Source organism: Arachis hypogaea, chromosome 3 (assembly GCF_003086295.3).
Source record: "Arachis hypogaea cultivar Tifrunner chromosome 3, arahy.Tifrunner.gnm2.J5K5, whole genome shotgun sequence".
Taxonomy (NCBI): Eukaryota; Viridiplantae; Streptophyta; class Magnoliopsida; order Fabales; family Fabaceae; genus Arachis; species Arachis hypogaea.
Window position 1 is genome coordinate 139,835,773 of NC_092038.1, and position 23,360 is coordinate 139,859,132.

The 23,360-nt window shown below is 34.8% G+C and overlaps 2 protein-coding genes across 7 annotated transcripts; one reads left to right on the forward strand and one right to left on the reverse strand.

Annotated features, from left to right (window-relative positions):
- Positions 1-11,212: 11,212 nt before the first annotated feature.
- On the forward strand, positions 11,213-17,184 carry LOC112734611 (glycerol-3-phosphate acyltransferase 9). 6 transcript variants are annotated; one of them, XM_025784002.3, is made up of 13 exons: positions 11,213-11,312; positions 11,957-12,143; positions 12,349-12,406; positions 12,795-12,913; positions 13,728-13,827; positions 14,810-14,905; positions 15,002-15,098; positions 15,619-15,706; positions 15,918-16,014; positions 16,165-16,250; positions 16,342-16,461; positions 16,563-16,661; positions 16,951-17,184. In XM_025784002.3, exons 2-13 carry the CDS (start codon positions 12,022-12,024, stop codon positions 16,997-16,999), a joined length of 1,131 nt encoding a protein of 376 aa, XP_025639787.1. In that variant the 5' UTR covers positions 11,213-11,312; positions 11,957-12,021; the 3' UTR covers positions 17,000-17,184. The 6 variants fall into 6 exon arrangements, with proteins under 6 accessions (XP_025639787.1, XP_025639790.1, XP_072089803.1 ...); XM_025784005.3 differs by having other exon boundaries at positions 11,248-11,312; positions 11,960-12,143; XM_072233702.1 differs by lacking the exon at positions 11,213-11,312 and adding an exon at positions 11,567-11,696.
- A 676-nt stretch (positions 17,185-17,860) lies between these two features.
- LOC112734613 (histone-binding protein MSI1) lies at positions 17,861-21,244 on the reverse strand. The gene is made up of 6 exons (XM_025784008.3): positions 20,565-21,244; positions 19,766-20,092; positions 19,396-19,548; positions 18,875-18,999; positions 18,692-18,787; positions 17,861-18,288 (listed from the first exon to the last, which is right to left on the reverse strand). The coding sequence occupies exons 1-6, from the start codon at positions 20,907-20,909 to the stop codon at positions 18,063-18,065; spliced, it is 1,272 nt and encodes a 423-aa protein (XP_025639793.1). The 5' UTR covers positions 20,910-21,244; the 3' UTR covers positions 17,861-18,062.
- Positions 21,245-23,360: the final 2,116 nt, after the last annotated feature.

The window sequence follows — 23,360 nt, forward strand, 5'->3', positions numbered from 1 at the left end:
TATGATACAAGTTTAAAGCAAACACTTTTTTTCACCCCTTCTTTTTTTTCTTAAAAAAAAATTATCAACTACTTACTCATTGTAGAGGGTTATTAATTAAGATGTGGAATTCTGGAATATATAGAAATTTTGCGTTAATTTAACTGGAAAATACTCCATTAATTAACTTCACGCACACGACAACAAAAGTGTGTAGCTTAGTCAAATTAATGTGGATACGATGTTTGACTGGTGGCACTTTAATTTCTTTCAAGCCGTATAAGAGGTTGGTGGAATTCTTCATTTCTTTTACTGAAAAAACCTTTCTAGTTGTACCCTCATTTTGCTTTATTTCTTTATATAGTTATATATTTACACCAAGGTCAAGATATTATTTTTCACTTCAAAAGGGTATCGTGTATTTTATTCGTAAAAAATAACAGTGTATGTTAATTATGCTTCATATTTCACTTTTAGAGAACGATAGCAATAATATATTTTTATTGAAAACATAAATTCATATTAGTTCTGCATTTGAAAATAATATTCCAAGTATTTATGAATGTAATAATCGATAACTAATTGATGAGTGTGAAGATTTGTATATGCAGAGAAGGGAATATTAAATTGAATCAATAGAGAATAGGAATGAGTATAGAGGAGAAGAGAGAAGGGATAAAAAAAAAAAGAATTGTATTAGAATGAATTCAATATTTCGGTATACAAAGTATTGTTCCACACATTAGAACAGAAGCTACAATCAATTCAGAGTTAGCTGCTGCTAGTACTCGATAACAAAAAAAAAAATAAATAAAAAAATAGAATATATGTATTAAAATTGTTGTTTACATGATAAAGAGTCATATTATTTATAAGAATCTTTTAAATTAACCTCATAAATATTTAGTTACCAACTACTAATTCTCAACTACTTATTATTACTCTAACACAATTACTTATTATTGTTCTAATACGTCCCCGTAAGATGGAGGAAGAAAAATATCAAGAACTCCTAATAATTTTGAGAGATTAAGATAAAAGAGATGAGGGGACAATGGCTTAGTGAAGATATCAGCCAATTGTCCTGAAAAAGAGACAGAAAGAAGTTTCATCATTCCAACTTGAACCTTTTGACAGACCACATGACAATCAACTTCCAAGTGTTTAGTTTGCTCATGAAAAATAGAATTTGCTGCAATGTGTAGAGCGCTCTGATTATCGCAAAAAAGAATAGGAGTGCGATCAGTTGGAATTTGAAGAAAATGCAGCATATTGATCAACCATTGGAGCTCACAGGTGGTGTTTGCAAGAGTCCTGTATTCTGCTTCTGTTGAAGACCTGGCAATAATGGATTTCTTCTTTGTTTTCCAAGAGATCAAAGACTTTTCCAAAAAGAAACAATAGTTAAAGAATGACGAGTATCTGGACAACCCGCCTAGATTAGACTTCAAGTAATCCACATATGTGAACAATAATTAAAGAATCACTGAATCCACATATGTGAACAGAAGAGTCACGGGAAAGAAAATACCTCTGCCTAGATTAGACTTCAAGTATCTCAAAACCCGATTTGCTGCATGAAAGTGAGATTCAGTCGGAAAAGCCATGAATTGACTAAGCTGCTGCGTAGCGTATGTAATGTCAGACCAGGTAATAGTAAGGTAGAGGAGGCGGCCAACAAGACGACGATAAATTAAAGGATCAGGAAGTAAATGGCTACTGTCTTGATGCAACTTTGTAGAATTGTCCATGGGAACAGATGCTAGTTTAGCACCCAACAAACCAGAATCTTCCAATAAATCAACACAATACTTTCTTTGAGATAAAGAAATTTCTTGAGCAGAATGAGCAACTTTAATACCCAACAAATATTTAAGAATATCCAAATCTTTGATTTTCAAATGCTGATTTAAAATAGATTTGATGGTAGTCATCTCAGAAATAGAATTGCCAGTGAAGACAATATCATCAACATACACCAATAAAATAGAAACTTTAGCACCAATAAAATTTGACAAAAAGGCTGTAATCAGATAGAGGCTGCTGGTACCATAAGAAATTAAAAGTTTGGATAATTTTTCATACCACATACGACTTGATTGGCGCAAACCATACAGTGATTTCATCAGTTTACAGCACTGATTTGGATGACTAGAACTGATTCCAGGAGTCAAGGTCATGTATACATCTTCAGATAAATCTCCATGCAAAAAAGCCTTGTTAACATCTAGTTGATGGATAGGCCACCTCTTTATGGAAGCCAGAGCTAATACAAGTCAGATTGTAGCTGGTTTCACTACAAGAGAAAAAGTCTCCAAGAAATTCACCCCTTCTGTTTGTGTGAATCCTTTTGCTACGAGACGAGCCTTATAACGTTCCACAGAACCATCATGGCGACGCTTGATCCTATACACCCCATCTACAGCCAATGAATTTTACACCAGGAGGACAATCCACAATAGATCAAATTTGGTTCAAATCCAGAACAACAAGTTCAGCTTTCATAGCACTGCACCAATGAGAATATTTATTGGCGTCCTGAAAAGATTTTGGCTCAATTTCAGAATGTAAGGATAAAATAAATTTCTGATGAGAAGGGGAAAGAGAGGTCAGAGACAGAACAGAAGAAATAGGATACCTACAAGTTGAAGATGGTGGAATTGGAGTAGTGAGAGAAGAGCCACAAATATAGTCAGCGAGACGATGGGGGATGTTTATGACGGAGACGGTGACGGATGGTAGGATGAACGGTTGAGAACGGTGTAGGAGAGATTATTTCTGATTGGGAAGCAGGAGACGAGATTAAGGATTGTAAAGGAGGGAAAGAGATCAACTGAGGTGTATTAACTTGATGATGAAGTATGGGTGGGTCAATAGGTAATGGTTCAGGCCCAATGGAAAGGGAAATGAGTTGTTTGATTGGTATTTCATGGAATTGTTTTGTTTTGGACATGTGTGAATTTGGTATGTTTAAAACTGATTTAGTACTAATGATAAAAGGCATTACCATTTCATAGAAAATAATGTTTTTAGACATTTCAAACTTTTTATTTTCTAAAGTGTAAATAATGTACCCTTTAATTTCATGTTTGAAACCAAAAAATACAGCTTTTTTGCCCTTGGATCAAATTTAGAATAATTAGTCATGAGAGTTATACATAGCATAAGCAACCAAAAATCTTTATATCATTATAATTAGGAGACTTATTAAATAAAATTTTAAAAGTAGTTTTAAAATTATTTATAGAAGAAGGGACTCGGTTAATTAAATAAACTGCATGATTGATAGCATAAGACCAAAATGATAGAGATAAATTAGATTGGAACATGAGAGCACAAGCTACGTTTAAAATATGTTGGTGCTTACATTCCACTCTCCCATTTTGTTCGGGTGTTTCAACACAACTACGTTGATGAATTATGCCCTTTGAAGAAAAAAATCATGTAAGAGAAATTCCGGTCCATTGTCGAAACGTATATACTTAACTTTGGAGTTAAATTGCGTTTCGACTAATGCAATAAAATTTTTGACATGATTTTGTACTTCGCTTTTTGATTGTAATAAAACTACCCAAGTAAAACGGCTAAAATCATCAACAATAGTTAAAAAATATTTATGATTATGGATTGAATTTTGTCGAAACGGTCCTCATATATCAAAATGCAATAATTTAAAATTACATTAGCATTATTAAAACTTGGTGAGAATGAAAGTTTCTTTTGCTTGAAAAAATGGTAAACATTACAAGGCTTATCATGAGGCATAGAAATAAAGGGAAATTGTCTATGTAAAAATTTTAATCTTTATCCAAAAAGATGTCCTAAACGAAAATGTCATAAATTGAAAGGTGAAATGGGTGTTGAATGAGTGGTGTTTATTGTATGAGCAGGAAATGGATTATTTGTTGTGATAGAGGTTTCAAGGACATACAACCCTTATCTCATGCTACCCAAACCAATCATCTTCAAATTGTTGTCCTGTAAGAAATAAGAAGAGTGTGAAAAAGTAAGTTGGCAATTGATCATTGAAGTTATTTTTGAAATAGAAATAATATTAAAATTAAAGAAGCGGGGTAAGTAAAGAACATCATGAAGAGTTAATGAAGTTGAAAATTTAACAACACCTTCATAAAAAGAAGTAACTTTAGAACCATTAAGCATATGAACAGTAACTGGATTAATTTTAGAAAAAGATATGAACCAAGATAAATTGGAGGTAATATGATCCGTGACACCAGAATCAATGATCCAAGTGCCTATAAATTTATTTTGTGCAGTAAAATTATTTAAAATATAATAAGTGTGAAATGAACACAAATAATGGGTACCCAAAGTTGGGTTAGAAAGAAGCCTAATTTGGTTGGAGGGTGAGAAGCTTTTATTCTTGCTGTCTGAAGATTGAGATTCAGCCTTTTTCAAAAATGCTAGAAGGATATTGTGTTGAGCTAGAGTAAAGTCCAAAGCCTGCTCTGTGTGTGTTCTTTGATGAGGAGTCCTTTCTTCATGAACTAAGACATGAGAAGAAACTGGCGGTGTGGGAGAGCCAGGAGATGGTGTCGGCACAACGCCGGCATTAATGGAGGCAGAGGCACGGTCAAGGAATCGTGGTCTCCTTGGGTGACGCGGGTGGCTGGGAGGGTAGCCATGTTTGTTGTAACAAACATCCACGGTGTGCCCCCTCTACCACAATAAGAGCAAACCTTTGAGGAACCACCGCTGCCGCGTCCTAGGTTTGAAGAGGCATACCCACGACCACGGCCAAAAGGAGGATGACGAGCTTCTACGGCAGCAGCAATGGTTCGTTGATCGTCCAAAATTCCAGATGCATTTTGAAGTTGACGTTCGTGTTGAACGATAAGAGCGAACACCCTGGTGACAGATGGAAGAGGATCAAGAAGAAGAACTTGTGATCGAACTAGAGAAAAACGCTTATCAAGACCTTTAAGGAATCGAATGATAAAATCTTGTGAGCGATGTGTTTTGGCTGGGCAATTACAGACGGGAAGAAGACATGAGTTATCAAGCTCTTCTCAAAATATCTTCAAATAGGTATAAAATTTTGTAAATGACTGATTTCCTTGTCTAAGAGCATAAATTTCTTCTTGTAATTCTGTAATACAAAGAAAATTACTTTGGAAAAAATGTTATTTAAGGTCAGTCCATATAGAAGGGGCAGTAGAAAAATAAACAACACTTTGGATAATAGAGGGAGAGAGAGAATGAAATAGTCAAGACAACACCAAATTATTGCAACGCTCCCATGTTGAAAACAGAGGATCATCAGTTAGAGGAGAAGGAATAGAACCAATAAGAAAGCCATATCTGTTTTTGTAGATTATGGCCATAGAAAAGGATCGACACCAAGAGTGACAGTTACTGCAAAAGGATCGACACCAAGAGTCTGAGCCACAAACGTTCTATGTAAAATGCAAGACGTATGGACATGGGTGCGATTGGCTTATCCGAGCCAGCTTGATATGGAAAAAAAGTTGTTGGGACATATGCAGATACAAGGTAAGCACACGTACACTATGGAAACGATTTCACAGAATCATTCCTAGTTGAACTTGGATACAGTTGCTGAGACTATAAAGCCATTGGTTGAGACCGACCTGTCCATCAAGGTAAAATCTATAATTGCGAAAGTTCAGTCAAGGATTAATTACACCATCAGTTACCGAAAGGCTTGGTTGACAAAACAAAAGTCCATAGCCAAATTTTTTGGTGGTTGAAAAGATTCTTATCAAGTTTTGCCATGGTGGTTCTCGATCATGGTTCAGAAGATGTCTGACTTAATTGTCCAAATATAAACACAACTCCTGTACAACGGGAGTGAGGAAGCGAATGGTATCAGGATACTTCATCGCGTATTTTAGAGTTTCAACCCGTGCATTAGAGCGTTCAAGCATTGTAAGCCTCTGGTTCAGGTTGATGGCACACACCTTTACGTAAAATATAAAAGTGTATTTTTGGTTGCTGTTGTACAAGATGATAACCAGAACATTTTGCCTATCGCTTTTGCCCTAATAAAGAAAGAGACCGCTAACCAAGTTGGGTTGGTCTAGTGGTTAGCTCACTAGTCCGCTTAAGCAAGTGTTGGGGGTTCGAATCCCGCCTTGTGCATGCAGCAACCAATTGGCCAGCGACAAACCCTTAAATGGAGCTCAGTACCGTGACGGATTAGTCCTTGACCTGCCGGATTGGGGGATACCGTGGGAAACCAAAAAAAAAAAAAAGAAAGAGACCGCTGATGTGTGACACTTTTTCTTAATAATTTAAAATATTATTATCCTTCATAACGATCATAACAAATACTTGAACAAATATTTTTTATAAATTCATAATATTTATTTATTTTCATAAATAAAAAATTATTCATTAATGTTAACATTTAAATTATTTATTAAATCTATAAAAAATAATCACATTATTATAACAAAGAATTCCAAAAATTAATGGAATTTATATTTATATTATTTCTCTATTTACTAATCAACAAACAAATATAATATAAAATAATAATATACTAAAACTTATATTATTTATTAAATTTAATATTTACAAACTTAATTAAATAACATAGAAATATTAAATACAAACAAAAATAATATCATTATCTCATATTAACGCAAAAAAAAAATTAATATTAATTAAAATTACAAAAATAAAAAAAAATAAATTACAAAAAAAAAAATTATCAACTCACATAAATAAAATAATCCAAATAATTGATAATATGTTCTTCGAGTGCCGTATAATTATATACAATTTTTAATCAATACAAACTAATATATTTTTTTTGTATAATTACTCTTTTTTTTTTTAAACACACTACTCATACACTAGTAACTCTCTTCTTCTTCTTCCTCACTTCATATTTCTTCTCTCTCAACACCCTGCACAACATAAAATGGAATATAAAAGGGGATGAAGGAGCTCAATTTATAGAGTTTGAACTGCGTCACTGATTATCGGGATAGAGGAGCTGTTCCTGCATATAGACCGCCTCCAATACAACACACAACACGTCCACCCCGTGTTGCTGCTGCTTCTCGAAAATGCATGGAAATCTCTGCTGGATTCGGAGAAAACATGCCCACCGCGTGTTGTTAGAAAACTGCCACGCTGCTGAACTCGCTGCATCACCACATCCCCCATGTATTGTCAAAAAACTGTCACGCTGCTGACGGACTCTGTCACCATGCCCTCTACGTCATGAACCTGCACCCACAAACTGATAAAACATCCCTTCTCCATTATTAAACAAAAACACAAACGGCTGATCTATATGAAAAATAAATTGTGGAAGGTGGGGGGTATGCAATAATTTACATTTTCTGTTATTATAGGTCCAATCGAAACATAAGGAGCATGACTCATGACTCATGAGCCCATGAAAAAAGGTTACTATTATAGCGGGCCACATTTGTGGGCTAAATTTTGGTCTAATGCTATTACTAGATGCAAATTGCCTAATCTTAATGATAATCCAGGACAAAAAATAAAACTAATAATCAATAACAGACCATACAAAAACATTATAAAAACATCCATGATGTTGTGTATATATCAAAAACGAACCATCAGCATAAAGATATTAAAATATAAGACCAAAAAAATATATATTAAAATATAATATATAATATATATTTAAAATAAATTAAATAATATATATATTTATACACAAATATATAATAATTAATTTAATAATTAATTTTTTATATATACACAACATATTGCACAAAATTTGAAGGGATTATTCACACACTTTAGGAACTGATTAATTTGCCCATTTTTTATTTTTATTTTTAAAAAAAATAAAAAATGGGTTTAAAATACATTAAAAATATTTTTGCTCAAAATACATGGAAATTTGAAAATATTTTTTTTATGTTTTCAGCATTTTTAAAGTTAAAAATGTTTTTAAATAAAAACACACGATGATATTATAAATAAATAACTATTTGCCTTCTTTATAAGTATAGAGACGTGTCTTGGATATATTTTTACATATCTGAAATGAAGATTCAACGAAAAAAACTGTTTATTCATGGAAATATTTTTAAGAGTAAAGGACAAATAGGTCCATAACTTTTTTTTCGCAGACATTTTCGTCCTCAACGAAGGGAAAATACATTCAAGTTCCTCACCCCCGAAAAACGTGGACATTTCAATTCTTCCGTTGAGTTCAGGCGTTTGGACTGGACGGAAAAGTCTAACCTGGCAGAGGTGGCGCTGACCTAGTCGTTACGGAGGCCACGTGACAGGGATTAATTCGAAACAGAACATATAAGTCCCCGCAACGAAAACGACGCCGCTTTTGTAACCTCCCACAATCTTTCAAATTTCTCTGCACTTTTCTTCTTCCTTCGTCCTTTTTCCCTTCCATTCTTCTTCCTCGGCCCCTGCTTCCATCAGCACCGCACAACCGCCCCTCCGTCAGCCATCATCAACGCCGGCGACCTCCTCCTTCCTCTCTTTTTGCGCCTTCTTCCCTTTTCTCACTCCCTTACTCCCATTAGTCTCTCTCTCTTCTCACCCTCCTTCCACCCACCGTTCATCCGCGACAACCTTCTCGGCGACCCATTGCCGCCGCGCCGCCGCCTCTCTACCGGCGTACCACCGTCGCTATTAGGGCCCAACCATCATTTTTCCTCTCTCTCAGTACCACCCCTATGCTTCCCAGGATGAGGACCACTGGCAAGGGTAAACAACCTGCCAAAGGAAAGAAATCAACTGGGAAAGAAAAACAACCAGCTAAAGAGAGCACTGGTCTCTTCTCTGATCCCGACATGGGAGTCCCAACAGAAGACACATCTAACTTTCCGAATCAATATTGTGAGAAGCAATTTGTGGCCTTTTTCCAACAGAAAAGCCTTCACTTTGAAAGGGTCATCAAATGGAATAAAATCCCTTCCGACTTGCACACCATGGTTAATGAGAACATTGAAAGTCGGGAATGGCATTTTATTGAATGGGAATTGAAGGAGTACAATCAAGATTGGGCAATAGAGTTTTATTCCAACTTCTACACACCCACTCTGAAAACAGTGTATATGAGAGGCAAGCAGATTCCAATAACTGAGGCTGCCATTGCTGAGATCCTTCGGATCTCCCAGAAGCTGAAAGGAAAATGTGCCTATGTCAATGCAATGGAAGACAAAAATCTACCTGGTATACTGAATTGGGACAGAATTTTGAAGAAGATTTCTATTCCGGGTAGTGCCTAGAACAGGGGCACCGATTGTGGGTGAAACCAGTTAAGCAGCTGGTTCGTGAAGCCCGGATGTGGCAACAGATCTTAGGCAGCTATGTCATGCCAAGCTCTCACGAGATATCTATTCCAGTTGACTTGGCTATTCTGATTTGAGTTGTTTTGGAGGGTAAACCGGTCTTCCTCCCACATATCATCTGGGACCATATGTATAAAGTACATTATGTGGGGAGGAAAAAGGCGGCATTTCCTTATCTGATTGCTGAAATGGCCAGGAAAGAAGACGTTGAATAGGTTGAAGCTGATTGTGTTCCTCCTATTCCTGGTAAGGAAAAGAAGATTCCTTACATTGTGGCGGTGATGGAGGCAGGGGTCGAAGAAGAAGAATGGAAGGGAAAAAAGACGAAGGAAGAAGAAAATGGCAGAGAAATTTGAAAGATTGGGGGAGGTTACAAAAACGGCGTCGTTTTCGTTGCGGGGACTTATATGTCCTGTTTCGAATTAATCCCTGCCACGTGGCCTCCGTAACAACCAGGTCAGCGCCACATTTGCCAGGTCAGACTTTTCCGTCCAGTCCAAATGCCTGAACTCAACGGAAAGATTGAAATGTCCATATTTTTCGGGGGTGAAGGACTTAAATGTATTTTCCCTTCGTTGAGGACGAAAATGTCTGCGAAAAAAAAGGTTAAGGACCTATTTGTTCTTTACTCTATTTTTAGATTTAAAAAGCTTTTAGATTTATTCGAAGAAAAAGATGATATTTTTCTATGTTGCAATACTTTTTTGTATAGAATAAAAAATAAAAGAGATTGTAATTTAACTATTATAAGTTCCTAGCCAATTGTTAAGGGTTTTTTGCAATTTCTTTTATTCATTTTTTTTCTTTTTCTTAATTTTATTTCAATGTTAATCTTTTTAAATTTCTATAATAATAACTTTATAGATAGTAAAATTTATTTGAATAGCAAAGAAAAGAAGAAGATAAAAGACCATTTATAATAAATTTTATAATATTCAGCTAATTTGAACATTTAAAAAATTATAACTTTATTCTTTTTAATTAATACTAAAAATTCATTTTAAAATAAACCAGTTAAACATATTTTCATTAATTTTTTATGTTTGAGAACGAAACTTATCTTTTCAAACTAAATACGTTTTCTAGCATTAAAAAAAAAAAAAACTAAATACGTTTTCTAAAATATAAAAATATAAAAAAATAAAAAATAAAAAAATCGAAACATTTTCATAACCCAATCAATCCCTTATCCCTTACTATCTTAGTACTGTGCACTCATGCTCATTCTATTCAAATATAGTTCATTTTAATATTATTTATTCATATAGAATGAATATCAGTCCATTCGAATGGAACGAGTATACATCTAATTAGTTGCTATAAGATTACACCATACTTTTTCACCTATAGCTGATAAACTCCATCAAGCCATTGTAAAATCAAATCATAAATATGGTTGGAGTGATAATATATTAAAAAGAATTAAAGTAAAGTACCCAATTAAAAAAAAAATAGTTAACATGTGTTTTAAAAATATACATTAAAATTATTATTAATAAAAATTTAAATTTTTTATTTTAATAAATATTAAAACTAAATTTTACATTTTTTAATTTTGTAATTCATAATTTTTATGTTAATTATTTTTTTTTAATATATTTGTCACAAGTGCATCTTATTAATGTTGTAATTAATAATTATGTTAAGTATATACTAGAATTAACTACAAAAATCAAACATTAATATAAAATATATTAAAATATAAAATATATATTAAAAATAAATTAAATAATATACATATTTATATATTTTTAATGTACACATAATATTTTATAATCGGTGCAATTTATTTTTCTAACCTAACCAACTGTAACCGTGAGAGTCAGGGTTAGTTATGCTGTTCCAACGACCACGAGGAATCATAAATGCAAATAGACAAAAATACCCTAGTTGGATTACTGAAATTACAGAACTGCCACTGGCTTTTTCCTCGCCATTACTACTTGTTGTACGTGTTAGTTTCAGCGAGCAACCAACCTGCGTAAGTTGTTGGAGCGTTGGTCACATCGTCGACGTCCACGTCATCTCAGATTCGCCACCGTAAGCTATCTTTCTCTCCGCCATTTTTCTATTTTGGAATTTTCTGGGCCTCGATGATTTCAATGCGATATCATATTCCCACATTTATTGTTATTATAGGCTTATATTGATATATATGCTTCGTAGATTCTCTGATTGATGTGAAAGAGAAGCGCTAGGGTTTTTTTTTTTATTAGCATAATTTAGTTAATCTGGTTCGTATACATAGCGTTAGTTATGCTTTTTATTTTGTCTGATTTGCATGGAATCCATTTCATGAAACGACAAATTTTTCCCTTCTATTTTTGGTCCTTTCTGTGATTCTTGTTTTTGCTTTTTGTTCACTTTTCTGTGTCCGCTACATGATATTTTTTAGAGGAGTTTGAGTTCACTTGGCAGCCAGAAGTGAGAAATTTCTATACCTTTTGGTTCTAATGATTTCACTGTCACTTTCTTTGCTTCACACAGTTGTTGGATTAGATCACATGGCATATTGGTAAATGGTAATTGATGCATGTGCTGCTAGTTTGTTTAATTGTTTTCGAGTAGATGGTGACCTTGATGATTTGTTGTGGCTTCTCTTTGGTATTCTAGTCATAGATGTTTAAAAGGAATTTTCAATTTATAGCATGAGAGGTTTGAGCATAACACATTTTGGATTCCAGAAGGTCGTCTTTGGCTGCAAGTTTGTATTGGGAAGTCCCTTCAGTTCAGTGTTAGGACCACAAAGATGATGAGGAAGACCAATCCCAAGTCTCAAAGTACTGAATTGGAACTTGATCAACCTAACATTGAAGATTATCTACCTTCTGGACACACCATTCATCAAGAGCCTCATGGAAAGCTTCGCCTGTATGCATACACGTTACCTTGACTTTATGTTGTATAGATGCTCACAAAATAGTAGTCAACAAGAAAAAAAGCAGATTTCTTTTTCTCAATTGACATAGCTGAAAACTAGAGTCCTTTTAATTCTTTTCTCATTTAATTTTTCACATACTCCTGGCAATGTGATAGCTGGATTCTCATGTGGAGAATATATGAAATTATATTTCAGGTGTGATTTGCTTGACATTTCTCCTACTCTATCTGAGGCTGCGGGTGCTATTGTAGATGTAAGCTTTTGGGCTTATCTTGAATATTTTCATGCCGTGTGGTGTCAGTTTCAGTTATTATCTTTTATAGAAACAATAATGATCATCATTGAGTGTATTAAAGAGGAGAATTTTTACTGTCAAGCAGGGAAAATTTAGCTTTTTCCAACAATAAATGGTGTCCTGCTTCTGCAGGCTTCATTGCCTCTTGATTTTTCTGTTTCAGTTCTCATGGATGATTTAGGGTTTTGCTATAAATCAGAAGTTTTATATTTTAGGTCTAATGGAAGCCGAAAGCCATTAGACATAATGTCATTTCATATTGATATTGCAATATATGCCATCCCCTATTTTGCGCCTTGGATAGATTCTGGTCATCTGCTCACATATTGAGTTTTATGCTGAGTAGGATTCATTCTTAAGGTGCTTCAAGTCAATTCGATCAGAACCTTGGAACTGGAATGTTTATTTATTTCCTTTGTGGTGCTTTGGAGTTGTAATTCGATATTTGATTCTGTTCCCTGCAAGGTCAGCATATTGCTTTTACCATATTTGCTTACATGTGATGCATCATATAGTATTACTAATGAAATATTGCTATCTGCCTAGCTAATTTTAGATGATACTTATCCTTATAGAGATATGCTTTGATGCTGACATTATCGAAAAGAAAACAACAGGATTTAAAGGACATGATTTGATCTTCAGCTTTAACTAAATATGATTCTCTTTTACACTCTGGAATCATTAAAAATAGAACCAATTTGATTTAGAGAGCAACTCCATGAATAGAATTCCCTATAAAAATATGCGATTCAAATTTATTTGCAAATCAATTAGTACTCTTGGAACTTAAAAGAGATTAATGAAATTCATTTTTATTTCTATATTACTTTCTTAGCATAAAATAATGAGTTTAATTTTGATGCACTAACAGTATAAAATGTTTTACAATAACAAAAAGAACCATATCATGTGAGTTATTGTATCGTATCATGAATCATGTATTGTTAAGAGAATATTAATATGTTATCAATTTGGAAACCAAAACTAAAAAGCCTAATAAAATTCCTTCTACGGCAAAAAAAAAAAAAGGAATCAATCTAATTTTGAGTGGATTTCTTGATGTACACATCAATCAAATACAAGGAGTTCAGAATCCACTCAATTCCTTTCTAATTTGTTATACATCAAACGAAGTTTTGGTTTTTGTGGGCTGACTGAAACATGCTGTTTATATTTGGCCTATTAGTATTTCTTTTCAACTTTTCATATTGATGACTTGTTTTATTGTAATGTTGTCCCTGTCTGTTGCATCCTGCTTCCTGCTTTGACCCTGCAGGGTTCTACTGTTGTCATTCGGATGGATGATATTCCTTTCAGCTTTCATTCCAGTGCACCTTCTCTTGAAGAGAGATAATAGCGTGAGGAAAAATATTGAGGTGTATATTTATTCATTCCTGCTTCATGACATTTTGTCCCATTTAAATTTTTTAGACTTCTGTTTCCTTTCTATATGCACTATAAAACTGGAAATTAATGGTCAAACTTCTAACAGTTTGCAGTCAAATAAAAAGGATAAAAAAAGAACTTCTACTGGTTTGATGCATTAAGATTTCTTTGACATTTGAACTAAGTCCAGAATATAGAAAGAGAAAGGGTTCAAATATACAAAATATTCTACTGGTTCTCAGTTGCTGTGGACTCTTGGCAGCACTGAACTGTTGGGTTATAACCTTCTATGATGTCCTTTCAATTTTTCAAGCTTTAAGGCATATAATGTAAAAATATTAGGTATAGTTGTTCCTGCATTGTATCATCTTATGTTGTATCTTATTTATTATAGTTAAAATTTGGACTAATAGTGTAAGAGGGGAGAAAGGGTAAAAAGCAGTTAAAGCCACCTGATAGGGATTTGACCCTAACCAAGAAACACCCAGTCCCTTTCGCATTATTTGGATTTAATATTAAGTGCCTTGTGTCTGGTTTCAATTCATGTTGTCTTAACTACCAGAAGAAGAAACTTAATCCAATGGCTCTATTTAAACTTCAAATTTTAGTTTGACAAATGGAAGAGTTAGTGTGTGCGTGTGTGTGTATATTGAATAATAATAATAATAATAATAATAATAACAATAATAATAATAATAATATTATTATTATTATTATTATTATGCAATAAATTTTGGTCAATTCATTGATGGTCATAATTTATTTTCCCTTCAAGTTGTAATATCAACTTCTGTAATGAATGATTGCTTTATTTAAAGCACAGGAAAAAAATTTGTTTCTTTCTAGTTCTTGTTTTTTATGTCACACGTTCTAATTAGCTCTCTGTTTTTCCCTTTGAAGAATAGCAACTTGACAACTTCTAACTTTCTGTGTATCAAAGTCAATGCACTGTAAGTTGCTTCTTTCTTTCAGAGATGTTTGGTGGAGATGATATGCGGTTTCTTTGTTGCATCCTGGACTGGGGTTGTCAAGTACCATGGGCCACGGCCTAGCATGCGACCAAAGCAGGTTTGTCTGATGTATATTGGTGTTGCCATTTTGTCCTTATTCACATATCGATTAGAGTTTGGTAGTATTAATCTAAGCTTTTTGTTCATTGAATAGGTTTTTGTGGCCAACCATACTTCCATGATTGATTTCATTATCTTAGAACAGATGACTGCATTTGCTGTTATTATGCAGAAACATCCAGGATGGGTTGGTAAGTGCCGTGGTGTATACCTCAAGAGACATACACAAAGCTTTTAAGTCTTTGTCATCAATAAGTAGCGCCTTTTTTATTATTATTTATTAATTTTTTGTGGCATCTCTTATCCTGGTAATTTGGTTTTGAGAATTGCACATTGCCAAAGGAAACACAAAAAGAAGTTTGTTGTGGCTTCTCTTATCCTGGTAATTTGGTTGAGAATTGCACATTGGCATTACCATGCTTCAACAATTGTTCTTAGATATCTTCACTAGAATTAATTTTGATCCACTTCCAATCAAATAACTTCCTTTAGATCTACTTTTTCACGTCACTCACTCCAGCGGTTATTATATTAACATGTTTTCATCATCATCTCTCAATAGATGCTACTCGGTCTTTCTCTTGATTACTTTTGTTCTTGAACCAATCTTTCCTTGTATGTTCACTCATGTGCCTCAAATTTGCTTTGAGCTTATTAGATATTTTACAAGCACAAATTTATGTCTGAAACATTTCTTCATATCATGAACAGGATTGTTGCAGAACACCATTTTGGAGAGTGTAGGGTGTATCTGGTTCAATCGGACAGAGGCAAAGGATCGAGAAATTGTGGCAAGGAAGTAAGTAGAAATGAAAATGTTAGGAGAGCTTGCTTCTCTGATGTTCTGTTATCTCTTTAGTTGTTGTTTTCATATGAAATGTCTCTTCTCTTATCTCCTTGCATTCTTCTTCTGTATGTCTTAACAGAATTGCTTCTTGATATAAAAAAAATGTTTGGAAATATATGCATCAGATCTTATTGTTTTACTTGCATAATTTTTCATACTTCAGATTGAGGGAGCATGTTCAAGGAGCTGACAATAACCCTCTTCTCATATTTCCTGAAGGAACTTGTGTAAATAATCACTACTCTGTGATGTTCAAGAAGGTGTGTAAAACATTTTCAGTTGCAGTGATTCTAATCTCTTGTTACAATAGGCTTTTGTTCCCTTCTGTGATTTTATCTCCATTGACTTGTATTCTAATTCCTGAATGCCGAAAGCTTTAATGGAAGCTTCTTAATTTTAATAATTTGTAGGGTGCATTTGAACTTGGATGCACAGTTTGCCCAGTAGCCATCAAGTACAATAAAATTTTTGTAGATGCATTTTGGAATAGTCGCAAGTAAGAACATATATTTGAGGGGTTAATCATTCTGATCTTTCACTTTTCTTGTATTTCTGTTTTAGACTTTCTAGTTTTCATGCATTTGCAGGCAATCATTCACTAAGCATCTGCTGCAATTAATGACATCTTGGGCTGTTGTGTGTGATGTTTGGTACTTGGAGCCACAGAATCAGAAGCCAGGAGAGACATCCATTGAATTTGCAGAGAGGTCAAAGATCTTTATTATCAATGATATGCAGCATCTTTGTTTGGCTTCAAGGAGTTAAAACTTGAAACAGTATGTTTATTACTTTATTTCAATGGTTGTAGGGTGAGAGAGATAATCTCACAACGTGCTGGCCTAAAAATGGTTCCTTGGGATGGATATCTAAAGTATTCTCGCCCCAGCCCGAAGCTTAGAGAAGGAAAGTAAGTTCAACTTCTTAGTACCTCTTCTTTTTAATCAAATGCATTCGTAACGATCTAGGCATTATAATGAGGATTAGGATCGTTTTAGTTTTCTTATGATACACGTAAGTATTATTCGCTGATAACTGAAGTATTTTATCAAACACTTGATTCAAGGAAGTACTTATCAGATGTGCATTGGCGACAGTAGAGTTTGCTGATAAAAGTCATGCTGTATTAGATTTGTTTACACTTTGGTTCTTATTTCAGTCATTTTACCTACCAAACTAATTATCCACATGCATTGCAGGCAACGAAACTTTGTTGAGTCTGTGCTCCGGCGCTTGGAAGAAAAGTAATGCGTGCCTTCTATACATTATTAATTTAGCCCTTCACCTTAATTTTTGTTTTTATTTTTATAATTTTTATCTAGACTTCTGTTTTTTCAGTTGATCTTTTATGATGTTACCGGTTGCTTTGTCAGTTTGTTGTGATCTTGTGGACATTACATAGGAGCTATATTTATCGCTCAATTTTGACGTTAGTGGTTAGATGTTGGGGAAGTGCTCGCTAATCAATTACTACAATACTTATACTGCAAAACTATTAAAAAACACACCTAGAGTTCTTTTATACTAGTGCTATATAAACGGCAACAAAAACAAATCGATTTTCCGTGTTATCCATTCCAAAATGGATTTTCGTAAATAATGTCTTCTTTTTTCCTTCGGGAAATAAAGTTTTATTTTATTTTATTTTATTTAAGAAAAAAAATCCTTCCAAAAGATTGTCAATCAGGAATCACACCACTGAGGCACTGATATTACGTTTTGTTGCTAGTGGGCTAAAGCTGAATTAGCAGCACGTAAGCATATGTGAGAGTGTACATGCTAATTTCATTTTAAATTCGTAACCGGTAATAGCTATAACTAATGGGAAGTCTAGACCAACAAATCGAAATTGCCCTCAACAACTTCGGGTAGAACCAACCAAAGGTGTGCATTCTACACAACATGAAAATCCATCATTTTCTCACTCACACATTTAATTAGCATATCTCATAACTAAAAGTGGGTTACGATCATTTTTTTTTTGGTGACTAGTGGGTTACGATCATTGAAACAGTTGACAAGGTATCTGTAAAAACAAATAAAAAATAGTAAATTAGCATATCTCGTAACTAAAGGTAGGTTAAGATCATTGAAACAGTTGACACCGTATTTGGAAGAAAAACAATATAGCAAATCTTACTATCAAGTTGCACCTAAGTCTCAGTTGCTCAGTACTTGAGTACGCTACGACCAAGTACAGGTCGAGCAATCATATATAGTTTCATAACTTACAAAAACACAGCTTCAACTAAGGTGAAAAAGGGAGCAACAGGACCAACACAACTAACTATCATGACAAGTTATTATAACATTAAGAAGCCTTAGTGGACTCTTCCGGCAGATCATCTTCGTCATGGTATATGTTCTCTGCCATCTGCCATATTTGAAGTATGTTGTCTTCAGCCACACTAGCAACCACCCAATCTTCACATGGGTTCCAAGAGAAGTCAGATATTTTACTTGTATGGCCACCATGAATGAAAAGCAGTTCTGGTGGACCATCTTCCGCATCTTCTGGTGACTGCTCTTCATCAATCCTAAGGGGGCAAATACATGAACTTAATAATCAAGGAGGAAAACAGCGAAGTATATACAATTAATCATGTATAATATTTCTAGATATTATTTAATAACCCATTTTCCTCAGTAAAACAAATAAACAATTATGAACCCTCATTTTAACATTGCTAACTAGTTGCAAGCTCTACACCTAAGAGCTAACATTAACCAACATGTAAGAGCCTGTTCTACTCTGTATGTGAAATGCATGAACTCAAGCTCAAATATGCATAAATGCTTTATGTCATGATTTGGCTCCCCTAAGTTGAAACCATTATAATTTAAAATCTAGCGAAAGGGTAAAAGAACTCAGCACCATATCAGTAAACCTAATATTGACTAAACACCAAAATTTTCAGGATGACAGTGGATTGAGTATACCTGCTAAGATCCCACACCATGAGTCTCCTACCAAGACAACAAGAAGCCAAGATTGTCTCATTCTTTGGATTCCAACCAACCTGGAATACTTCCTCCCTGTTGTATGGCAGAACCAAAATCCAGATCAAAGACAGATAAACACAATTAAGGAGTAGTTTCATAATAATTTGGAGAGAATGTTACTTGTGACAATCAAAGGTGTGAAGTGCAGTACTGATCTTGCGCAGATCAAATAGCTTCACAGTTTTATCAGTGGAACCAGTAGCAACAACCCATTCATTAAAGGGATTGAAAGCCAAGCAATTAACCTAACAGGACATCAAACACAAAATCCAATATCAGTAGGTGATATTAAGGAAAGAAGGATGAACTGTCTGAAATTCCTGGAAAAGAAAATCAAAATGACACTTTGATTTGTAATCATTTCCATAAAATATATGTGTTTTCTAAGATGTCACAGCATTCTAACACTTGTCCTGGTGAAATTAATTTTATCATGAATCAGAGAATACATGAGTATTCTCAGAATTGTATTTTAACAAATTCTTTAAACAATGATTGGGCTTCAGTGATTGGGTGTTGTACAGATGATCAATCCCATCACAAAAGAGTTCCTTGGATGGATTTACTTTTCAACATGTGTATTAAGAACTAACTGGTTGACACGATAAAATGAGATCATGACAGGCAGAATTATTATCCACCTCACTTGAATGGGCAACAACAGATTGGACAGGTTTGGTGACTGACGGTGTTCGGAGATCCCATATAAGCAAATATTGATCATCACCAACAGAACCAAATAAGTACTCATGCCTCAAATGCCAAGCGACATCCTCCACAACACCCTCATGAACCTGGTCAGAATAAATGACATTACTTGTGAGGCTGCAGATGAGGATATTAAGAAAAATGAAAACACTGTTAATTTGTCAGATGTAATCATGCAAGTAGGATGTGCAAGGAAAATAAACCCATCATGTGACAAATTGCAATAGGCTAAGGATTACTTTGCATAAAAAAAATTAACACAATAGGTGGATGTAAATTATGATGAATAGAAAAAGAAAGTACCTTGAATATCTGACTAGCTTCAAGGGTTTTATTCTTAGGAGTTGCATTAATATCCCACAAGCATATCTGAGCATCATCGGAGCCACTCAGCAAATGGCCCTGCTTGAACTTGCTCCATGACAAGCCATACCCTTCGGTATTGTGACCTCTCAATCTAAGATCAGGGTTACATGCCCCATCTAGCGGAGGCTTAGACAGATGCCTGCTGTAATCAAAGACATAAACCTCGGCACTGACAGTCTTAGTGGCAATAATAAAGGGGTTCTGAGGCATGTAACGAGCTCTATTAACCTCTCCATCATGATTTATCTGCTGGATTATTTGCACCTGTTGAACACAACACACACTCCAATGAGATGACACACTCAATACCAACTCAAATAATCCCCCAATTGGCACGTGGCAACTGCAGCTTTCAAAACCCGCCCAGATTAGGTGAGAAAGCATCAAATCAGAGTAACACAAATACCGCCCGAAAATAAATAAAGAATCAAACTTAGCAAGGACCAAATTAACAATCCCTAAACCCTAGTAAGAATTAACCACATTGCACGTGCCATTTGCAAAAGTTGTTGAAATCGGGCAAAAAAAAAGCATCAAATTGAAGTCATACAAAGATGCAGAAGAAAAATGCATACTTTAGATCACCAAATTGTTGATGTACATGTACCCAAACTAAGCCCTAATGAAATTGCAATTATAATTAGGGTTTAATAATGAAAATGAATAAGCAATAAAAATTTTATAATGAGGATGAAATTGCAAATGAGAAGAGCATGTATGGTTGGGATGGAGATACCTTGCCGTTGGCGGCGCCAAAGCCACCGAGGTCGGGGCGGTCGTCGTCGTAGTGGCGTGAATCGTTCTCGGCCTCGTCGAGAGGGAGCTGGACCTGAGCGAGCATGAGGTAGTTGGGCTCGTTCTCGGATGTGTGGGTCCCAAGAATCATCTTCTGAACGGAGTAGTCCTTCCCCGGCGGCTCGTCCCTGTCGGGAAGCCATTCAACGGTGAGAGAAGGCCACTCGAGCGCGTGGGTTATAACAAGGTCGTAGAGAAAAGGAGTGTTCTTTTTCCAAATCTTGTACTCTTCGTTTATTAACCTCTCTTCTATTTCACCTCTCATCTCCTCCTCCTCCTTCCCCATTCTAATTCCAATTCTTCTTCTTCTTCTTCTTCTCTATTCCCAGATTCCAGAAAGAAAGAAAGAAATAATCACACTCTCTATCTAGGGATTTTCCCGCCAAATTAAGCGAGGGAGAGAGTAGAAAACCTAGGAGGTGGTGAGAGAAAAAAAAATGAAAAATGGGATTTTGTGTTGTGTATTGTGTATTGTTGGGGAGTGACTAGTGAAAACTGAAAACAAATGAGTGAGAATTGTGGCTATTTATTGCTGCAATTTCTTCTCGGCGCTCAACTTACCGCCATTTCTTTGGTTTTTTTTAGTATTTATCTAAATTGGTCCTTAAAAATTTTTGTAATGAACGTTTTAGTCTTTAACAAAATCTAATTACACAATTAGTCTTCAATTTTTTTTTTATCCTTCACTCTAATCTTTTTTGTTATTCTTCCATTACGAACTAACCGAACAATATATCGTATCACATGAAACTAATGACTCAATCATTAGGTGAAAACTCATGTGCAGTCAACTTCACGTGAAGTTGGTAGCTGAAAGCCGTTAAATGATTTGAATATTTGACTAAATTTTCATCTAACGACTCTCAGTTATCAACTTCACGTGAAGTTGACTGTACCTGAGTTTCCACCCAATCATTAAGTGCCACGTGTAAAATTAGGATAAATAAGTTTTCATTTTGAATGATGCTAAACGTCGCGTTTTTGGACTAGGGCACGATAATGTGTTGTCGTTTCGTTAACTAAGTGGGTGTAAAGGTCTTTTTTTATCTTTCCTCCTCCAAAACAAAATACAAGCAACATCTTCTCTTCCCCTAGGTTTTACGGAAAAAGCCACCACCACGCTGACATTGTTAAATCAAGACTTTGTATGAGACAGAATTATTGAGAAAAAGGTTCTGCTAGTCTATCGGTCGCCACTAATTGATGTTAATATATCTCTTTTCTAGTATGATGTAGATGGTATAGTTGTTCATGGTTGCACTTGTTTAAAGGTGTGTATCTTGTGTAGTTGTTTGTGGTAGTAGAAATTAGTTGTTGAAAAAAGTGTTTCTAGATTCTTCATTACTATAAAAATCAGTTACTGATAAGTTGTGTAATGCATGCATATATGAGCTTAACATTAAAAAGATTCAATAGTTTGTGGTAAATACACTTTATGCATGGATTAATATGGTTATCACAAATAAAAAACCAAAGTTTGAGCAGTTGTTGTTTAGTATGTAATTCATCTGTATAAGTTTGTGTTCTGACTTTGACATTTTATTCCATCTTTATGAATGTCATATGACTGATTGGGTTATCCCTATCTTTCAACATCGGGGAAACTTTGTCAAAGATAATAGGGATGAACTTCTTTACATTAATGGAAATGTAAAGAGATTTTTTTCCGTTGGATCTTGGCCTAGTGAATTATTTTGACTTGAAGAAAATGTTTGAAGAGTTTGGCTACCATGCATACAAGATGTATTGATATGATCCAATAGCTCTTAATTATGAAGCAAGCCTACATCCTATATGGAGATAAGAAAATTAGAGAGATGTGTGACAAGAAGAGTGAGGATAGAGAGACGGATGAATTGTATCTATTCTTTGATCATCCAATTATGGAAGATGTTGATTTTGAGAAAGAAGTTGACATGAATTTGGGTCAGGGAGATACTGTTAAAGATAACATGAATCAGGAAGACAAAGACGAGGACAACGAAGATGAGGTCTTTTCTGATGAACCAATTTCTGACAATGATAGCTATGAAAGTACGGAAGACGAGGCGTATAAACCCCCACCTCCAGACTTTGAGGATTACACCGATGATAGCTATGATAGCTATGAAGATGAAAGACTCATAAAGAAAACAAAGAGCAGACATGGCAAAAGAGATAAGAAGAGTAAGAAAAAAGCTGTTGAAAAAAAGGATAATGTAAGAAAGAAAGTTGGGGCTAAACACACTGATGGTTTAGGGTTTGAGTCAGAGAATTTTGATACACCTCAATCATCAGACAATGAGGGAGATTGTTTTAACTGGCCCCAACATGGCCGATCAGAACTGAGTGGCTGATAAATTAGAGAAGAGGTTATTGACCTAACTTCATTTGACTCATGGAGAAGCTTTTTTGATCATATTAAGATAGACTTTAATGTAGTGTGCAGTGACAAGATGATATATAGAGCTTTAAGGATTGCTAGGAAAATATATGTTGGGAATGAGAGGGTTCAGTATGGAAAATTGAGAGATTACCTCACTGAGATTTACAGGAGCAATCTTGGCAGCACTACATTGCTGGAAACAACCCCCACAATTCCTGGTTCACCATCATTGTTTAGCAAATTGTATGTCTGTCTGGATGGGTGTAAAAAGAAGTTTAGGGCTGGCTGCAGACTACTGATTGGGTTGGACGGATGTTACTTAAAAGGATATTATAGAGGGTAACTGTTGTGTGCTGTAGCTCAGGATGCAAA

Coding starts and splice junctions, on each gene's coding strand:
- LOC112734613 (XM_025784008.3), bottom strand. CDS start 20,909: ATGGGGAAGGAGGAGGAGGAGATGAGAGGTGAAATAGAAGAGAGGTTA. Junction 19,000..19,395: donor TTGTTGCCCATTCAAGTGAG/GTGGATAATAAT, acceptor ATGTCCTGTTAG/GTTAATTGCTTGGCTTTCAA. Junction 18,788..18,874: donor CACACCTTTGATTGTCACAA/GTAACATTCTCT, acceptor GCCATACAACAG/GGAGGAAGTATTCCAGGTTG.
- LOC112734611 (XM_025784002.3), top strand. CDS start 12,022: ATGATGAGGAAGACCAATCCCAAGTCTCAAAGTACTGAATTGGAACTT. Junction 16,251..16,341: donor GCATTTTGGAATAGTCGCAA/GTAAGAACATAT, acceptor ATGCATTTGCAG/GCAATCATTCACTAAGCATC. Junction 16,662..16,950: donor CCGAAGCTTAGAGAAGGAAA/GTAAGTTCAACT, acceptor CATGCATTGCAG/GCAACGAAACTTTGTTGAGT.